Source organism: Lithobates pipiens, unplaced genomic scaffold (assembly GCF_037356315.1).
Source record: "Lithobates pipiens isolate NorthernLeopardFrog02 unplaced genomic scaffold, aLitPip1_a1.2 Scaffold_8, whole genome shotgun sequence".
NCBI classification, from domain to species: domain Eukaryota; kingdom Metazoa; phylum Chordata; class Amphibia; order Anura; family Ranidae; genus Lithobates; species Lithobates pipiens.
Genome location: NW_027507903.1, coordinates 224,395,362 through 224,412,397, shown reverse-complemented (window position 1 = coordinate 224,412,397; position 17,036 = coordinate 224,395,362). Strand labels below are relative to the sequence as shown.

At 40.2% G+C, this 17,036-nt stretch overlaps 1 protein-coding gene across 1 annotated transcript in view; it reads left to right on the top strand.

Annotated features, from left to right (window-relative positions):
• Nucleotides 1–17,036, top strand: part of NELL2 (neural EGFL like 2) — a 438,239-nt gene that overhangs the window by 335,278 nt on the left and 85,925 nt on the right. Inside the window, exons 14-15 of the mRNA XM_077472831.1 lie at nt 2,360–2,482; nt 3,208–3,303. Of these exons, the coding sequence (XP_077328957.1) occupies nt 2,360–2,482; nt 3,208–3,303 (219 nt within the window). The remainder of the gene's footprint in view (nt 1–2,359; nt 2,483–3,207; nt 3,304–17,036) is intronic.

The window sequence follows — 17,036 nt, the reverse complement described above, 5'->3', positions numbered from 1 at the left end:
CACTTTCACCCCCTTCCTTCCCAGCCCAATTTTCAGCTTTCATCGCTCTAGCGCTTTCAGTGACAATTGCGCGGTCATGCTACACTGTACCCAAATGAAATTGTTATCATTTTGTTCGCACAAATAGAGCTTTATTTTGGTGTTATTTATTCACGACTCCGTTTTTTATTTTTTGCGATATAAGCGCAAAAAAAGCAGAAATTTGGTAAAAAAAACTATATTTTCTTTTTTCTATTTGAAAAGAAATCCAATAAAATCAAATTTTGTCATAAATTTAAGCCAAAATGTATTCTGCTACATGTTTTTGGTAAAAAAAATTCCGTTAAGTGTATAATAATTGGTTTGTGTGATCAGGGACATATGTACGCAAATGATCATGTACATATGTGTGCAGGTGGTCACGTACAAATGTGTGCAGATAATCATTGGGACATGTGATTTTAGTGGGACATATGTGGGGGACATGTTTTTATTATTAGGGACATGTGTTTTTATTATTTGGGGACATGTATGTTTTGGGGACATGTGTGTTTTGGGGACATATGTGTTTGTACTGTGTGGTGTGTTGTGTGTTGACACTAGACTGGTGATCAGTGAGTAAAAAGCTGTAAAAAGCAGCTCATACTCACTGATCATCAGCCGGCTGCAGCGTTCTGCTCTCCTCTCCTCAGCGATGACTTTCGTGTGAGGAGAGGAGAGCCGATTGCCTAGCAACCGGCTGTTTGTTTACATCACATGACTGCCGTGATTGGACACGGCCGTCATGTGATCAGGAGGGCCAATCACAGAGCCCTCCTGCTGATCTGAGATGTGCCGTGTCCGGGTGACACGAACACATCGGGATCGTGCCGCTGCGCGGGCACGCGCGCACGCGATCCCGCTACTTCTGAAGGACGTTCCTGAACGTCCTATCAGGAGTAGACGGCTCCCACCCGGCCGAATATATGCATTGGCCGGGTGGGAAGTGGTTAAAATTGAACTCCAGGGAGATATAAAGAATAATATAGTTATATTCGAGTTAATAAAATATATATATTTTTAAATGCAACCAGTGTGAGTATCTCAATTTTTACTATGTATCCCCCTCTTGCCACCCCCTATACAATGCTTATACAACATCATTCAAACTGGGAGAGGGAGGGAAAAGACTAGAATGCTAGTAACGTGTGCTACATGCAAATTTGTTAACCAGGAACATTCTGATGAGAGTAGAAAGCAGAGGAAGCATAGGGATGACTTATTTAGTTTGCTACTGTTCTTTTACTATCCAGTCAGGAACTGAGTTCCTCCAACAGCTCTGCTCCCTGCACAAGCTTTGGACAGCACAGTGGTGATGGTTATTTTTACAACCTAATGTCTGAATTTTAAAATGTATTGGTACACACAATGTGGCTTTTTATCCTTTGTGGCTATAAAGCAGGGATCCTCAAACTACGGCCCTCCAGCTGTTGTGAAACTACACATCCCATGAGGCATTGTAAAACACTTACATTCACAGACATGACTAGGCATGATGGGAATTGTAGTTCCTGAACAACTGAAGGGCCATAGTTTGAAGACCCATGCTATAAAGGAATATACTATTTTCAGGGGGTGGCATCAGAAAAAGTAAGTATATGTTTAAAAAGGAAGCACAGCATGGTAAAGTTTGAAGGGCACTGTACTGCATAGGGATATTTTTGGCAAAAGTCGGTAAAGGTGAACAAACCTTTAAATAAAAAGGAGCAATAATTAATGTTCATCGTTTGGATTTACATGCAATTTAAGTAATTGTGTAAGAATTTTTGAACCATTGAGAATAAGGTGATTTGGAACAAGCCTGCACTTTGTTGGGAAATATAGATTCTGTCACATTATACTTTAGCTATTGACTACACATGTTACGTTATTCATTTATAGCATGTGATTCACTTTAAGAAAATTAATTCTAAAATTGCATGGCACTGAATTAGCTGAGCTACAGTCATGAAAATATGTAGATGTGCATAGAATAAACTAATTGAAGCAAAATAAAACAACTTAAAAAACTTATGGTGGAGCACTAAACATAAAATTCCATAAAATGCTTAGTTCTCTACCTGTAAAATAAGAAATGGGGATTGTTTACACCAAGGTTGTAATACTTGTTATGGATCCGAATAAGGGTCCGATGGTTGACCCGAAATGTATTTACCTATGTCTGCCCTTTGTTGTGATTGATATGCCTGTTAAAACACATGTTTTTATTACAGTTTATGTATATATTTTGACATTTTTCATATTGATAGCATTAATTTAACACCAAGTATTAATTTGCAGTTTCATGGTGATCCTTCTTACAATTATGTGTCATAAATAGTTTTTTTTTCTTCTTCTCTAGAACATAATGAGTGTGTAACAAACCAGCATAATTGTGATGAAAATGCTTTGTGCTTTAACACTGTGGGCGGTCATAACTGTGTTTGTCAGCCCGGATACACAGGAAACGGCACCATATGCAAAGGTAATATCCTAAAAATAACATACAATTAACGTTATTGTTCTCCAATGTTTGGAAAGTACCAACATACTATAAAAGAAAATGCTTTTCTTTACAGGTATTATGGTGTTCAAACAACTTGTAAGAATGATAGTGTACACTGTAAGTGAACACTAAATTGTGTTCATTTACTGAAAGACAAATAAGCTGCTTATTTTTTAAATGATGTTTCACTTTGCAAGGGAATTTGCACCAGAGATCATTGAATGAGGTGGAGCTCTGCTGGCTTCCATGATCCAATCACGTGTGAGCAAATTGTTCCTTGTATGTTATGGGGTGATCTTTGCAATGTGAAACGTCATCATATTTACTAAGCTCTGGGGAAAATTATTTCACAAAGTGCAACTTTCCTTGCAAGGTAAGCAGCCCTTTTGCCTGTAGTAAATGAACCCCAAATTGTAGTTGCATGAATGTGCTAGAGAAAGCATTCACTTTTAGTAAGCATGTCAGGCTGGTGTTCTGGTCCCTGCATGTGGGGCTATGAGCTATTATATCTTATAAATGAACACTGCCAGTACACCCACCCTTCGAACTGTTCTCTACCATCTGTTTAAGAATTTCCATAGGAATAGTAGCTATGTTTATTGCGGTTCTCTGATTTGGCTTAAAATAAAGTCATTTTTATTCAGCTACATGAAAGCTCATATGCTGTAATTTTTGTGTTTTTTTTTTATTTTTTATCAATTTAGCTTTTTGCAAGGATGGCTGTAGGAATGGAGGCTCTTGCATCTCTCCTAATATGTGTGCTTGTCCGCAAGGTTTCACTGGACCTAGCTGTGATACAGGTGAGTAATATCTACCTAATTTTAAACAAAATTAGTCAGATTGCAAGAACACTTTATATTGCTATTATTAAAGGATAACTCCACAAGCACTGACAAAAGTGCAGCAAAGGTAAGCCTCATCCTTGTTGCAGCGGGTATTGGGTATCTGCCCAAAAAAGACAAAGATAAGCTGGGAAATCTTCAACAACCAATGAGTTACAGGAACACAATAACCCTGTTCTAGGGCAACAACAGGAACCACCTTTCAGAATACAGTAGCCGCAGTGGGAGATTCATCTCTCCATGCTGTTCGATTCAGAGAAACTGAGATTAGAAAATCAAAGCTTAAGGCTTTCTTGAAAGAACAGATACTATTTTAAAAAATATTAGAAACATAATAAAACAGAAGGACAGAAGGGGTTGTCAAAAACAAACTCTTCATGACCTAGAACAGTGTTCCTCAAACTTTTTTCAGGCAAGGCACCCTTTAAAATTATGTACAGTCTCAAGGCACCCCATTCTAAAATGTAAAAAAAAATGATGCTAATAGTTTTACATAATGTAGCAACATCCACATGTAGGACACCCAACATTCGAGGTGATTTATTCTTCCAAAGCAAATACACTTTTGCACACTGGTACTGACTAGTATTCCAATGTTTCTCTTCTCCCCCAATTTCTCTCCATCAGTCAGCTAATGTGACCCCAGTGCCGAGGGAGAGGGGCAGAGAAGGGTCAAACAAGAATATGGAGGCAACAGACGTTCCTATCAACTGATGACGCCATTGTTTGTTAGGAAGTCAGTATCTAAAACAGGGTTTCTCAGCCAGGGTTCTATGGAACCTTTAGGTTTCTAGGAGTTCCTTGTGCAATGAGCAATTTCTGCCTCTCAGATAAATTCCCACTGACACCATTGATCTTTTTATCTATCTGTAAGGGGGTCATTCTTTCCAATGACCACAAGTATAAGGGGCTTTCTCCCCACTGACCATCACACTAAAGCAGGGGTAGGCAACCTCAGCCCTCCATCTGTGGTAAAACTACAAATCCCATCATGTCTTTGCCTCTAGGAGTTATGTATGTTATTTTCATGGTCTTACAATGTCTCATGGGACTTGTAGTTTCAAAACAGCTGGATGGCTGAGGTTGCCTATCCCTGCACTAAGGTATCAAGAGTTGTAGATATGGTCATTTTTAGCAGGGGTTCCCTGAAACCAGAAAGTTATTTCAAGGGTTCCTCTGTGTTGAAAAGGTTGAGAAACCCTGATCTAGAAAGTCATAATGGTGCATAAAGAAAACCTGTGGCTTTGTTTAACTAAAAGGCAGGCTTGATCCACCTGCTGGCTTGTATACAATTTTTTTTTTTGATAAATCTTTAGACATTTTGCTAAGCCACCCTGGTTGAAAAAGGCTGACCTAGAAGCATTGTGGGCAACACAGACTGTTGTATGTCTGTAGCTCAGCTGTTCACAGGAATGTGTTTTTCGTGTGGTCAACATTTTATTTTTCTAGTTCCAGCTCTGAAAGGCTGTGCAGAAAACATTTGTTGCAAAATCTATAAAGATTACTGTGGTGGTTGATTGTATTTTTAAAATGTCCTATGTCCACCTTAGCGTGGCAAAATAGCTATTTATACATCAATTTGCTGGGCATACCATTCCATAACTGTTTTTTTTAGAAGTGTTGTATGTGGGAGATATTCAAACAGTGGCAGCTGTAGTAAGCTTTATACTAAATGTGGATAATTACCCACAATAGTTACCATTACCTCAAACTCAATCTATCCAAAACTGAGCTTGTAATATTCCCTCCTCCCTGATCCCCCCCTCTGAACTTTACCAATGAGATCAATAGCACAATCGTTGGTACTCCAACACACACCACTGTGCTAGGTGTTATCCTGGACTCTGACCACTAATCTGGGCCCCACATCCAATAACTGGCTAAATCTTGCCGACTTAACCTCTGAGGCACCATTTCCACAATTTGACACTTCTTAACTAAAGATACCATACAATGTATTCACTCCCTCATTATCCCCTGCCTTGACTACTGCAATGCCCTCCTCACTGGCCTACCTTTACACAGTCTATTCCCCCTTCAGTCTATCATGAATGCTGATGCTTGACTTAAATAGTGTATTAACCGATCTGTGGCTGCTGTCCTTCTTTGACAATCCCTTCAGAGGCCCCCACTAGCCCAACATACAAAACCATCCACAACACTTCCCCCAGTTACATCTTTAATCTTGTCTCCAAATATCACCCAAACCATACTGTCCAGTCTTCCCAAAACATCTTCCTCTCTAGCTTCCTTGTTACCTCTTCCAATGCTCACCTCCAAGACTTCTCCAGAACCTCCCCCCTCCTCTGAAACCCTACTTTGTCCGATTAGCTCCTACCCTGATTGCCTTTGGGTGATCCTGGAAAACAAATTTTATTTAGGGAAGCCTACCCCACCTCTACTTACAAAATGTACTTCAGCCACCTCTATCAGATCATCCCTGTAGCTATTACCTTCTGTACTGCCTCCCCCTCACTTTAGATTATAAGGGCCATGAGCAGAGGCCCCTATTCCTTTTGTATTGAGCTGTATTGTAACCATTTGGTCTCCCTTTATATTGTGCTGTTGGCATTATATAAATCTTGAATAATATTTAGCTAAATGGGTCAACAGAGAGGGCAGTTGCAGAGTTTGCTTATCACAACAAAAATTTTATGAATATGTGTACTTGGTAATTTGTAGCAATAAAATTGTTCACTCAGGAAAACATTGGTTTTCCACACTTTGTTCTGAGTCTTTTGCTCCTTACTGCGTTTATTAAGTAAGGCTAAAGCAGGTATCCAGTACATTCCTGATACCAGCATAAAATTATTATGGTGTAGAACAGTATGAATAGCCTCAGAGTAAGCAGATTGTCAACCACTGATATACAAAATATTCTGAATAATATATACAATGTACATCAAGAAACAGATTTTTATTTTATATCTTTAATCTAGATATGTATATGTCATAAAGTTAGTTTAGTGCTATACATGCATAAATAAAAAGCTGTTAAATACGCATAGATTTTATAAATACAAATGAATATGTTGTCTTCTATTGAGTAGGGATTAGTTACTGTGCTGACCAGTTGTAACTAAGCCATTCCAACTCATTTGCATCTTCGCCTGGTAAGGAATATTACATATCACCATCCAGCTATATTTCACATACAGTATTAAACTTTAATGGCAACGATGCAATTATTTACATAATATCTACATAAAGATCACTGTGAGTATGCAAATAAAACCGGATGAATATATGCAACTATTTGAGCTATATAGGAAGAAAGGAAATCAATATTTCACTAGACCCTATTCCTTTCATTTGTTATGAGGCAGGGTTAATTTATGCCTTCTGGCATGGCTATGAATTTGATTGCAAACCGTAATTTTCAATGGACATGACAGATGTCATAAACAACATCTAAATATTTATGTTGGAAGAATTTCTGCATGCAAAATAATCATATATTAAATTTTCAACCCCGTTTAACTTGCTATACAGTTGTTTTTAATATGCATAGAAGAGCATGCCATAACGGTGATTTAGAACATATTTAAAGGATATCAAAATAAGCCTTTGTGTGTGCATATACTTCATGCATACAGACATTCATACACAGTCAATCAGGCATCTTTTTTTTTGCATATTGTACACCAATGTTTGTACGCACCATAAAAAATAAAAAATCTTAATTTTCTTAATTAAGGCAGACTACACAAGTGACATTAAAACCACTTAAATACATACTCCTCTACCAAAGCTTTGTATCCAGTGCTAGTAATTGTATAAAACAGATGTCTCCCTGAAGATTAACTCTGATTATACCTATTAGCCCCATATTACAAACATAATTAAAGAACAATCATAAAGATAATTGTTGCTAGAAATTACTTTGCTTTAAATTCTTAAATCCAAACTGAAATAGATATATGGTCAGTTATTATACCAATAACCTCAATTTTTATAACCTGACCTCTACATCCCTGTTAGAACAGTTGTGATGGATGTCTGAATATGACCGTGACGTTCAGTAGGCAACAGAGTAAAAACCAAGGTTTTCTGTAATTTACCAAAGCTGTGGTGTGGCTGTTACTCAGCTCTACTAGCACAGGCCACTGCAGTGTGAGTAAAAGAAGTACCATTTTCACTTAGATAAAGATATTTTAAGGCATATCCTATAAAAAAATAAAATAAAATAAAAACAGTCACGATTTATAACATACAAGGCTAGAAAAATATAAAAAGGTTTGGACTAAAGAAAACAAATACACAAGTAAACATTGTACAAATCCTTATTTAATGTGTAGTATATGTATTATTCACTCACTATTTCTCATATCATCGATGGAAATACAGAAAAATGGCAAATAGCAAAAATAAGTGGAATAGTAATTTACACAAAGATCAGATCACTAAATATGCATAGGATATTTTAATTGCATTCATTATTTTATGGTGTGCATGGTCATTTTATAATGAAACGTTCAATTAAAAAAATGATGTTTTAAAGACTGGTAATACTTGTGAACTGATTTGATAAATTACTACAGCTGCCTATGCTATTAGTAGGTGGTACATAAGTGAAAATACAATAAATGCACAAGCAAAGTGAAACATGATTAGTCTCATACAGTATATGAAGGTGGTGGGTCTTCAACCTAGCTTTTAAAACACAAGGCTGCTGCAGCGTCAGAAACGCGAGTGAAGTACCCTGCAAAGATTCATTTGTGGAAAGCTATAGCCAGGGACCTGCTTGTGCTAAGCCCTGCCCCTTCCTGCTATGCCCTTGCATTTGCTTTTTTGGCCCTTGCCATGCCTTCATTGTGACTGATCCAGAAATCTGCAGCTCTACTTCTGGCACAAAGGAAATTGTTTTTAATTACAAGGCCACTGAAAACTAATCCCTGGTGCCTATCAGTTATAACTGTCGTGTGAAGGTCAGTGAAAGCGTAAATACAAGAGATAAGAAAAGGAGGCAATTAAACATTTCTGATGGGATATATACAGTGTATATGTATATGTGTGTGTGTGTGTGTGTATATATATATATATATATATATATATATATATATATATATATATACATACATACAGGGCCGCTGATAGGGCAGTACAGCCAGCCTTCCTGTAGAGGGCCCGAGCTCTGTCACTTCAGAAGAGGGGCCCGGGAACCTGCAGAGCAGGAGAGCTAGCCGAACTGCCTTCTGAAATTTGTGGATCTCCTAGCAGCGCTGCCAGCTTTCTCCCTCCAGCATCTCAGTTCTTCCTACTGGCAATTGGTAAAGTGTCCTGATCTGGAGCAGAAGACAGCTGCAGTCTCAGTCTGCCTGTGTCTCTGCCGGGTCCTGAAACTCCCCCTCGTCAATGTTATCTCTGGTCAGCATGAGCAGGAAGCTTCACCTCCTCCCTGAGTGCTGACCTCTCATCCCCCTCCAGATCTGCTCTCACTGCTCTGTGCTCACTGAACTCCAGGGTTTGGATGGAGCAGTGCTTCTGCTGGAGGGGGTGTGGGGGTGAGGGGGGGGGGGTTGCTGCTGGAACAAAGTCACAAAACTTTAGGATTTTGGAGAGAGGGTGAATATGAAGCCAGCCTAGAACTGCAGATAACTGTCAATGCAGTGCTGAGCAAGAACCCAGTGGACACATCTCTCTCTCCAGCTGCCAGGCATCTCTGCCCAGCCATTTCTATATACCATCCCTAAGGTCCCTTTATACTTCATATAGCAGTAACAAACATTCCTGCTCACATTTTCTTTTTTTTTTTTTCTTGTTTTTCACACATAGGGTAACCCATTCACTTGAATGGGCTGCCATATATGTGACAAACATATAGAGGCTTCAGAAACTTTTAAGGCATGCAGCGTTGCCACATGACAAAACGCATGTCTTCTCATTGCATTTGGGGTGACATTAACAATTATTGTGCACCACAAGTTCTATGCGCATGTGCAGCGCATTTCCAAAATGCACTGCAAATTGCCCATTACTTGTGCACTTGTCACACATTCAGGTCACCTCCAACGTGAATGTGGCCTAATGTCTCATATACACTGCTAGTTTACTTTTGCTAAACCCCACAGGCTGAACGAAAAAAAACCCTGACACCTCAGGTCAGAGCCTCTGTACTAACAATCTAATGTTAGTACAGTGATCTCCCCTGCTATTCTATTGTATTCTGACAAGGGGACGCCCCACCAGAACACTCCGGTCAGGGAGATGGTCAGCATCCCTTTTTTGATCAAGCCCCTTCGACAAAAGCCAGCTGTCATACCGGGCTGTATACATGCCATGGCTGCAACGCTTTACTTCAGAGCTGAGGCATTTGTACTGCAGGCTGCAGAATTTGACTGGCAGCACCATCTGTCAAACTTCCCATTGAGTTCAATGGGGCTGCTCTGCACCTTCAAGCCAAATACTTGGCTTACAGCTGCAATGCGGTCTCACAATGTAAAAATGTAAAATGTAAAATAAAAACAACAGGTGTCATGAGGCAGCAGTAGCAAGGCTCTTATTTCTGCAATGGCTGCAAAGCATACCATTGTGACCATGGCATTTTAGCAATTTGATTTCCCGGGGGCCCTGTCAGGTAGGTTGTAAGGGGCCCAGTGATTTCTAACAGCGGCCCTGCATACATACATACATACATATGTATGCATATGATTTATGCGTTCCTATAAAAATAACATCAGGAATGTTGCTGGTGTCAGAAACACACAACTACTATCAACTGCTTATATATGGGCATCTGCTTCTTTTTTTCCTGTTCTGTTCTTCTTTTATATTTATATATATATATATATATATATATATATATATATATATATATATATATATATATATATATACTGAACTGTAAGCAGATATAAAAGGCACAAATAATACAGTTCTGTCATCATTAGTGCATCATTAAATGCATGTTTTTTCCCAATTTAGTGTTAGTATTGACCAACTATCAGCTACTTGTAATCTGTACAGCAGAGCTGGAGTGTAAGAGAATGTAACAGCACAACGAGACAATCTGTTGTTATACTGACAAGACACGCGCTGATATGAAATGACGGGCAGATAAGCTCATCACTGATCAGCTTCTACTTTCATTGAGCAGTAACAGGCTTGGGCAGGCTCAGGAGGACCTGAGCTCAAAGGAAGGGTGTTAAAAAATGCTGGTCATCAGGCTGAGAATATCTAGTGGCAGAAAAATAGTCTAGGGAAAATCTCTGGATGGAAGGTAAATAGTTCAGTAAATGTTAGTTGTGTTTTATCCTTTAAAGCCGTGATGGGGAACCTTGGCACCCCAGATATGTTGGAGCTACATTTCCCATGATGCTCGTGCACTCTTCAGTGTAGTTGAGCATCATGGGAAATGTAGTACCAAAACATCTTGAGAGCCAAAGTTCACCACCACTGCTTTAAAGGGTTTTTCACGGTTATCTTATTTCTAGCTGGAATTCTGCTTTAAGTGCAGTTAGAATAGGTACCTGAATTTGCTTTGATATAAGCCTCCTGTAATTCCCTATAGAGCATAATTTAGATTGGGAGAGGGAGTGGCAGCAGTATGATTCATTTATGCTTGTCACCAATACACTGACTAAAGGAGTGAGCAGAGGGAGGACCTAATGCTAGTGCTAGTGCTCTGCAGTTCTTTAATTGTCTAGTCAGCAACCTAGGGGTGTGTTTGGACTCTTTAACAAACACATTACAGTGGAGATTGAAGATATGGTTATGTAGACTATCAAAAGTTTCTGGATCACAAGGATGACATCATGTCATTACAAATCCTTTTGGCAGGTAAAACAATTCTGTTCTATATTTTAAGCCATGTCTATGCCATTTCCCATTGAAGTACAATCATTGTAAGAAAGATTACATTTTCTGCTTTAAGATCTGAAGACATAAGATTGCCTTGGTCTATAAATTATCACTGCCATTATACTGTAAGAATTGGATATGGTATCCTTAATCAAGAAGTCTGTTGTCTGATAAGGGATAATAACCAAAAGAAAAGTTTGAACTTGGTCATCAAGCATCAGTCTTTTTTTATACAAATCATTTCTGATTGTAGCTTCTGTTCTTATTTTCAGTAAAATTTTCTTCTAAGTAGTAGCATAATATTATCATCCTGTGACCCCGTTTAATATTCCATGAACGTGCAAGAACCGTACAGAAAGCCTTCTATGCTGTGTGAAATTGAAATTGTTTTTCAACAAGCGTGTTCTTATTGAACAGTGGCAATGCATAAATAGAAATGCCAATCAAATCTTGTGTAACTTGCAAAACGATTTATTAAAGTGTTCACCAGAACAACTGTATAGATTAAGAGATGTATGTGAACCAACAAAAGTTAGATATTTATATTAAAATGTACCCGTCATCAGTACCTTTCTGTTTGACGCAGCACTGGAGTTCCATCCCCTCACCCAGCATGAGAAAATGTGCTTTTGAAATTACACCAATCCTTGATACGAAGAATAGAGACTCCTGATTTATCAAGCCGGAGCAGTTCAAGTAAACCAGTCATCAGTCTGAACAATTCAGAGTGTATGATGAAAAATGCATAAGGAGGGTTACTTCTGTCATCCAGTCATATACACAGCTGGATTTATTTTCAAATCCAGACTTTACTTGTAAATGTCAAGTTGATCATGACCCCCCACATGCTGAGACTCTTTATTTTTTTAGCAGTGCCATCCATCACATTGAAGGACCAATAGGGAGACATAGGACAAGCAAGGGTATGGCCAACATTTACTGGAAATAAGCCCCACTCGAGACAAAACTTCTTTCTTTTCTCTTTCTTTTTTTTAATGTTGTACAAGGATTAAAGAAGAACTTGTCATCTGTACAAAAATTAAGTCAGAAGCTACAAATATGGTAGCTGCTGAGCTTTAATAAACAGTTACCAGCCCAGAGACTGCACTGACAGTTCCCCCTCTACCCTCGCATAGATGAGAAAGGAGAAAGCCAACCTTCCCCTGCCCCTCTCCTCATGTGTGCACCATCGTGAGTGTGTATGATTAAATTCAGCTGCTTAGCTTCACACTTCCCACGGTGCAGGCTTTGTGCTGTATGAGAGAGATGCCCTTAGCTCAGAATCATGCTGAGCAGGCACTGATAGGTGGCACTGATAGGAGGCACTGATGGGCACTGATATGCTGCATTGAGGAGCACTGATATCTGGCACTGATAGGCATTGGTGAGCAGTGATGGGCACTGATAGGCAGAATTGATGAACACTGATGGGCGGCACTGATGGGCACTGACAGGTGGCAATGATAGGTGGCACTGATGGGGCCAGCAATTCTTTTTACATCTGATCAGCTGATCACATGGAAAAGGGCCATGATTGGACACAGCTGATCACAGTCAAAGGACACAGCAGTCAAAGAAAGCACTGGATGTGCACCCCAGGGCGATTGCGGGAAACAGGGTTCTGGGAGGATGTTCAAGTATCCCCTTCCAGAACTGGAAGCCTAGGAGTCAAGGGAGCCCTTCATGGTTTCTTGCACTGGGGCCCTGAAGGTTTTAGTTACACACCTGTGCTATACTATACAAATAAAGATGACACAAAATAATTACTATGCCGCCTACCCTTAATGAAACTGCAGCGGGGGGGGGGGGGGGTGGCAAGTGGTTAAGGTATATTCATAACCACCCACCACAGTGGGACTGTGGTGGGTGGTTATTCTAGCACAGTCCTACCACATGACAAGGCAAAATGCCTCGTCTCTGGTATGTCTAGTTCACACCACGGCATTCACAACACTGTGGCCAATTGAACTTTGACATGTCAGCTTGACATTGCAATAAAGTTTGTTTAAAAAAAAAGCGCAGCTTGTTGTAATGCAGCAGCTGGTGTCAATAAACCCTTAGTACTTGTTCATGTGGTTGTGATTTGTTATGCGATTTGACAGGTCCAGATCACAGGGCAAGTCGCACCCCATTGCTGGCAATTTAACCATTCATATTACCGCAACTCATGTCACAGCAATTATGAAAAAGGTCCCTGCGCTAATTTTTCCAGATTTCATTGCGACTTGCATAGAATTCTATTAAATTAAGTTGCAAGCTTTAATGAAATCAGTGGTGCAAATCACACTGATCTATGACTTTGAAATCACGCTGAAGTACCATGATTTGAAAAAAGCACCAGTGTGAACCAGGGCTTTGCTGAAAAAGCAGCATCTCAGGATGTGCACATGCTGGAGCCAAAATGCTTTTTTATTTTGTGACTGTGACAAGAATGATATCATCAGTTGCATTTGGTGGGCACTATTGGTCACCAAACGCAACCCATTAAAATAAAACGCAATGCACGTGGTTGTGGAGCATTTAGGGGGTTAAAACTGGGAGTGAAGAGGTGACATATAGCCTCCTCACCTCCTGTCAAATACCTCTGAAAACCAATCCATGTGCGATTGCTTTTCAGAGGAGTGGCAGGTCTTTTGTTGTAAGAGACTCAGAACAGCAGAGGAGAGCGAAATATGCATTTGTCAAGTGGGGGGGGGGGTGCATTTGGACAATGGACTTACAAATTCTGCAGTCTCTAGTGTCCTCCAAAGTTTCTCACCTGCTGCAGCTTCACACACACCTATCTGGCACCATGCAGGGATTGGTCACTATACAAGGGGTCTTCAGCATCCTTGGGCCTGTGCTTTTAACAGTGAATCCTGCTATATCCAAAATCTCACTCACTAGAGTGAGATATAGAGTGGCACTGCAAGATCGGCACAGGCAGCTACAGAGGCAGTACAGTTCACCCATCCAGCATCCAGTCACGGAGTCCTGGCTGGGCTGTGGGTGGACCGTGGAGGCGGAGGGCATTCACATACACTCAGGGAGATTCAGGACAGGTGACACTGACAGTATAGCTGGAAGGCAGAAGTAGAACTGGTGCCTGTTCAGCCTGACTCCCAAGCCCAGCTGCCCCGCTGCTAGCAGTCCATTGTCCAAGCAGTGCCAGTGTGCAGAGACCAGACTGCAGTCATATTCCTTCCTTCCAGCTAATCTCCACACTGCCCCATCCCGCAAGATCATTTATTGCAGTAGAACCAGCCCTGATGGGGGGGCCCCATGTTTACCTGGGCCCCCTGGGTTGTGCCCAGGGGTGCTAGCTCAATAAGACGGCCCTGCTAGTACATTCACCTAAACCTTGGCTATGCTGGGCATGGATAGCTAATGTGCTCATATGGAGGGGCTTTCTCTTTTTGTGGCATAATTGATAATAGGTTGGGCACTTAAGAGGCCAGGACTGCCCCTAGAGGGCATCACCTGAAATAATACTCACTCCTTCTATACCAGAGACACATTTACCAACTGCATGCAAAAAATAACCAGTCATATTTTAGTTTGATTAGATAAGTAAACCAGTTGCTACAAGTTAATGTGCTTTGCGCATTACTTTTTTCATAAATTCTAAGGTATGTTAGAGAAAAGTGGTTCCTACAGATGGAGTTCCCAGTAGTTCTGTCCTGTTTTTGTTGTCCTGGTGCAGACAGGTGAGCGCTATCATCCTAGGACTAGACATGAGTTCCTGGCAGAATTACCAGGTAAAAAATAAGCTTTACAAAAAAAAAATACTTCTACCACATTGAAGAATTGGTAAACTGAAATATATTAAACTTACTTGGAATAAAACAGAAAGCTGTTGAAACAGTTAAGTGCACTAATATATATATATATACAATTGATCTGCTTCATCTGCTTAATGATCTGCAATTCTGTTAAGCTAGACTTTAAGTCCAGGCAATACTGCCATACAGAACAGACAGGATGGTGACCTGTAGTTTCTCTACTGCAGTTTAGTGCAGCTTGGCCTTCTACTTGGGCAATGCTCACAAGAGCATGTTCAGAATGTTAGACTGAGAACACTGTGCACAGCAGTAAAGACCTGGCTCAGAATTCTGACCTTCCATCTACCTTTTGTTACTGTGCAATAGATTATAAGGAGGATACATAAAGATAAAATCAGATCATTATAATAGCTGCAATACAAATATGTTAATTGGTTTTGTGATTGAATATATAACCAGACCTAATTCATATTAATTTTGAAAACTGTAAAGCAAAGCTACAGTTCCTGTTCCCTTGGCATTATGCCTGACGTTTTTTTTTTTTTTATTGTCGTAGGACATTTATTGCTGTGGATTTAGTTTTGTTTTTGACACTCATCAAAATCAGACTCCTCTGTCAAAATTAAAATTGATAACTGTAAAGGAATTTCAAATTGCAATAAAAAATAAACGGCATAAGTATACACCCCCTCTACTATGACACCTCTAAATCATCTGTAAAAATGAACGAGGGTGCACCAAGCCTAGAGGATTATCCCAAACACTTTTTATTTTTAAATATAAAATCATAAGAACTACTCACAAGCATGAGGATAAAACATTGAACCACTCGTTCACCGCTCAAAAGTACTTGACACAACAGTCTCCAGACCATAGGGGGAATTCACCAGGATCCCTGCTGGTTGACGCATTTAGAAGGATTCTGCTCCTTCCTCAACTTCTAAATCATCACAGAGACAGCCAACTCTTTTCCAATGTCATGTAAGGACAAGACCAAAATTGCACTTTTTTTGACTAAACACCATGTTTGCTGTAAGTCATACACAGCGGATCATCATAAACACACAATCCCTACCATGAAGCATGGCAATGGCAGTATTATGTTAGGGGGTGTTTCTTTGAACCAGGCCCTGGATAGTAGTAGTTGTGAAAGTATAATTAATGCAAAAAATATGAGGAAAACTCCGAAACCTGGTGCAAGAAAGAGTTTGTTTACTCTGTACCCCCGTTGTAGACTACACCAGTTACTAACATACATACACTCCTTTAGTACCTTCAGACCAGGCAAGTACGAAGTTTCAAAAGCTTTATTGAAAAAAAGTTCCAGAAAACAACAATTACGGTCTTTCCCCATCTTCCCTAATCCCTAACCCAGGCTTGTGGCTGCCCCAGCATACCTGCACAGGCAAGGGTCCATACATGACAGAGTCTATAGTGGAAGATCTTCAGAACTGGTGTCTTCAGGGAAGACTCCAGGTCCCAGCAATCCCCCTACATGGTGGATGAGACAGCAGACAGGCTTGCTCTCCAGGGTGGAACTGCGCCCCCTTCTCTCTTCTCTGCAAGCAGCTAAAGATTACTTTGTGACTTGTCTGTCTTCTTTCCAGTGCAGCAGACTGTGTCTGTCTGGGCAGAGATCGCCCCCTTTTTCTATCGGCATAGGGAGAAAGATAGAGCTCAGCAGAAAGTGCAGGAAACAGGTTAACAGTTTACTTTCTCGCTGGAGCAGCAGCTATTTCAGATTGAGTATAACAGTGGAGGGGGTAACTAAACAGAACCTATGGCTATTTTCTGTACACTCTGCACATATGCTCCAGTCCTTGTACCCACAAAGAATTTCCTTAAAGCATAACTCCAGCTTTCTGTCCCATTAAAATTGTTTGTTTTTACCATGCTAGTCCAAATATACTATTTCCTTCACTAAAACATGCAGCAGATCTGAGTGCTGTTTAACCACTTCCCGACCGGCGCGCGCCGATGTACGTCCGCAGAATGGCACGGGCAGGCATACTGGCGTAAAGGTATGTCCAGTTTTAAATGCCGCCCTTCCATCGCGAGACAACACACTGGACAGGTCAGGGATAAAGTTGTGAAGAAGTTTAAAGCAGGGTTAGGTTATAAAACAATATC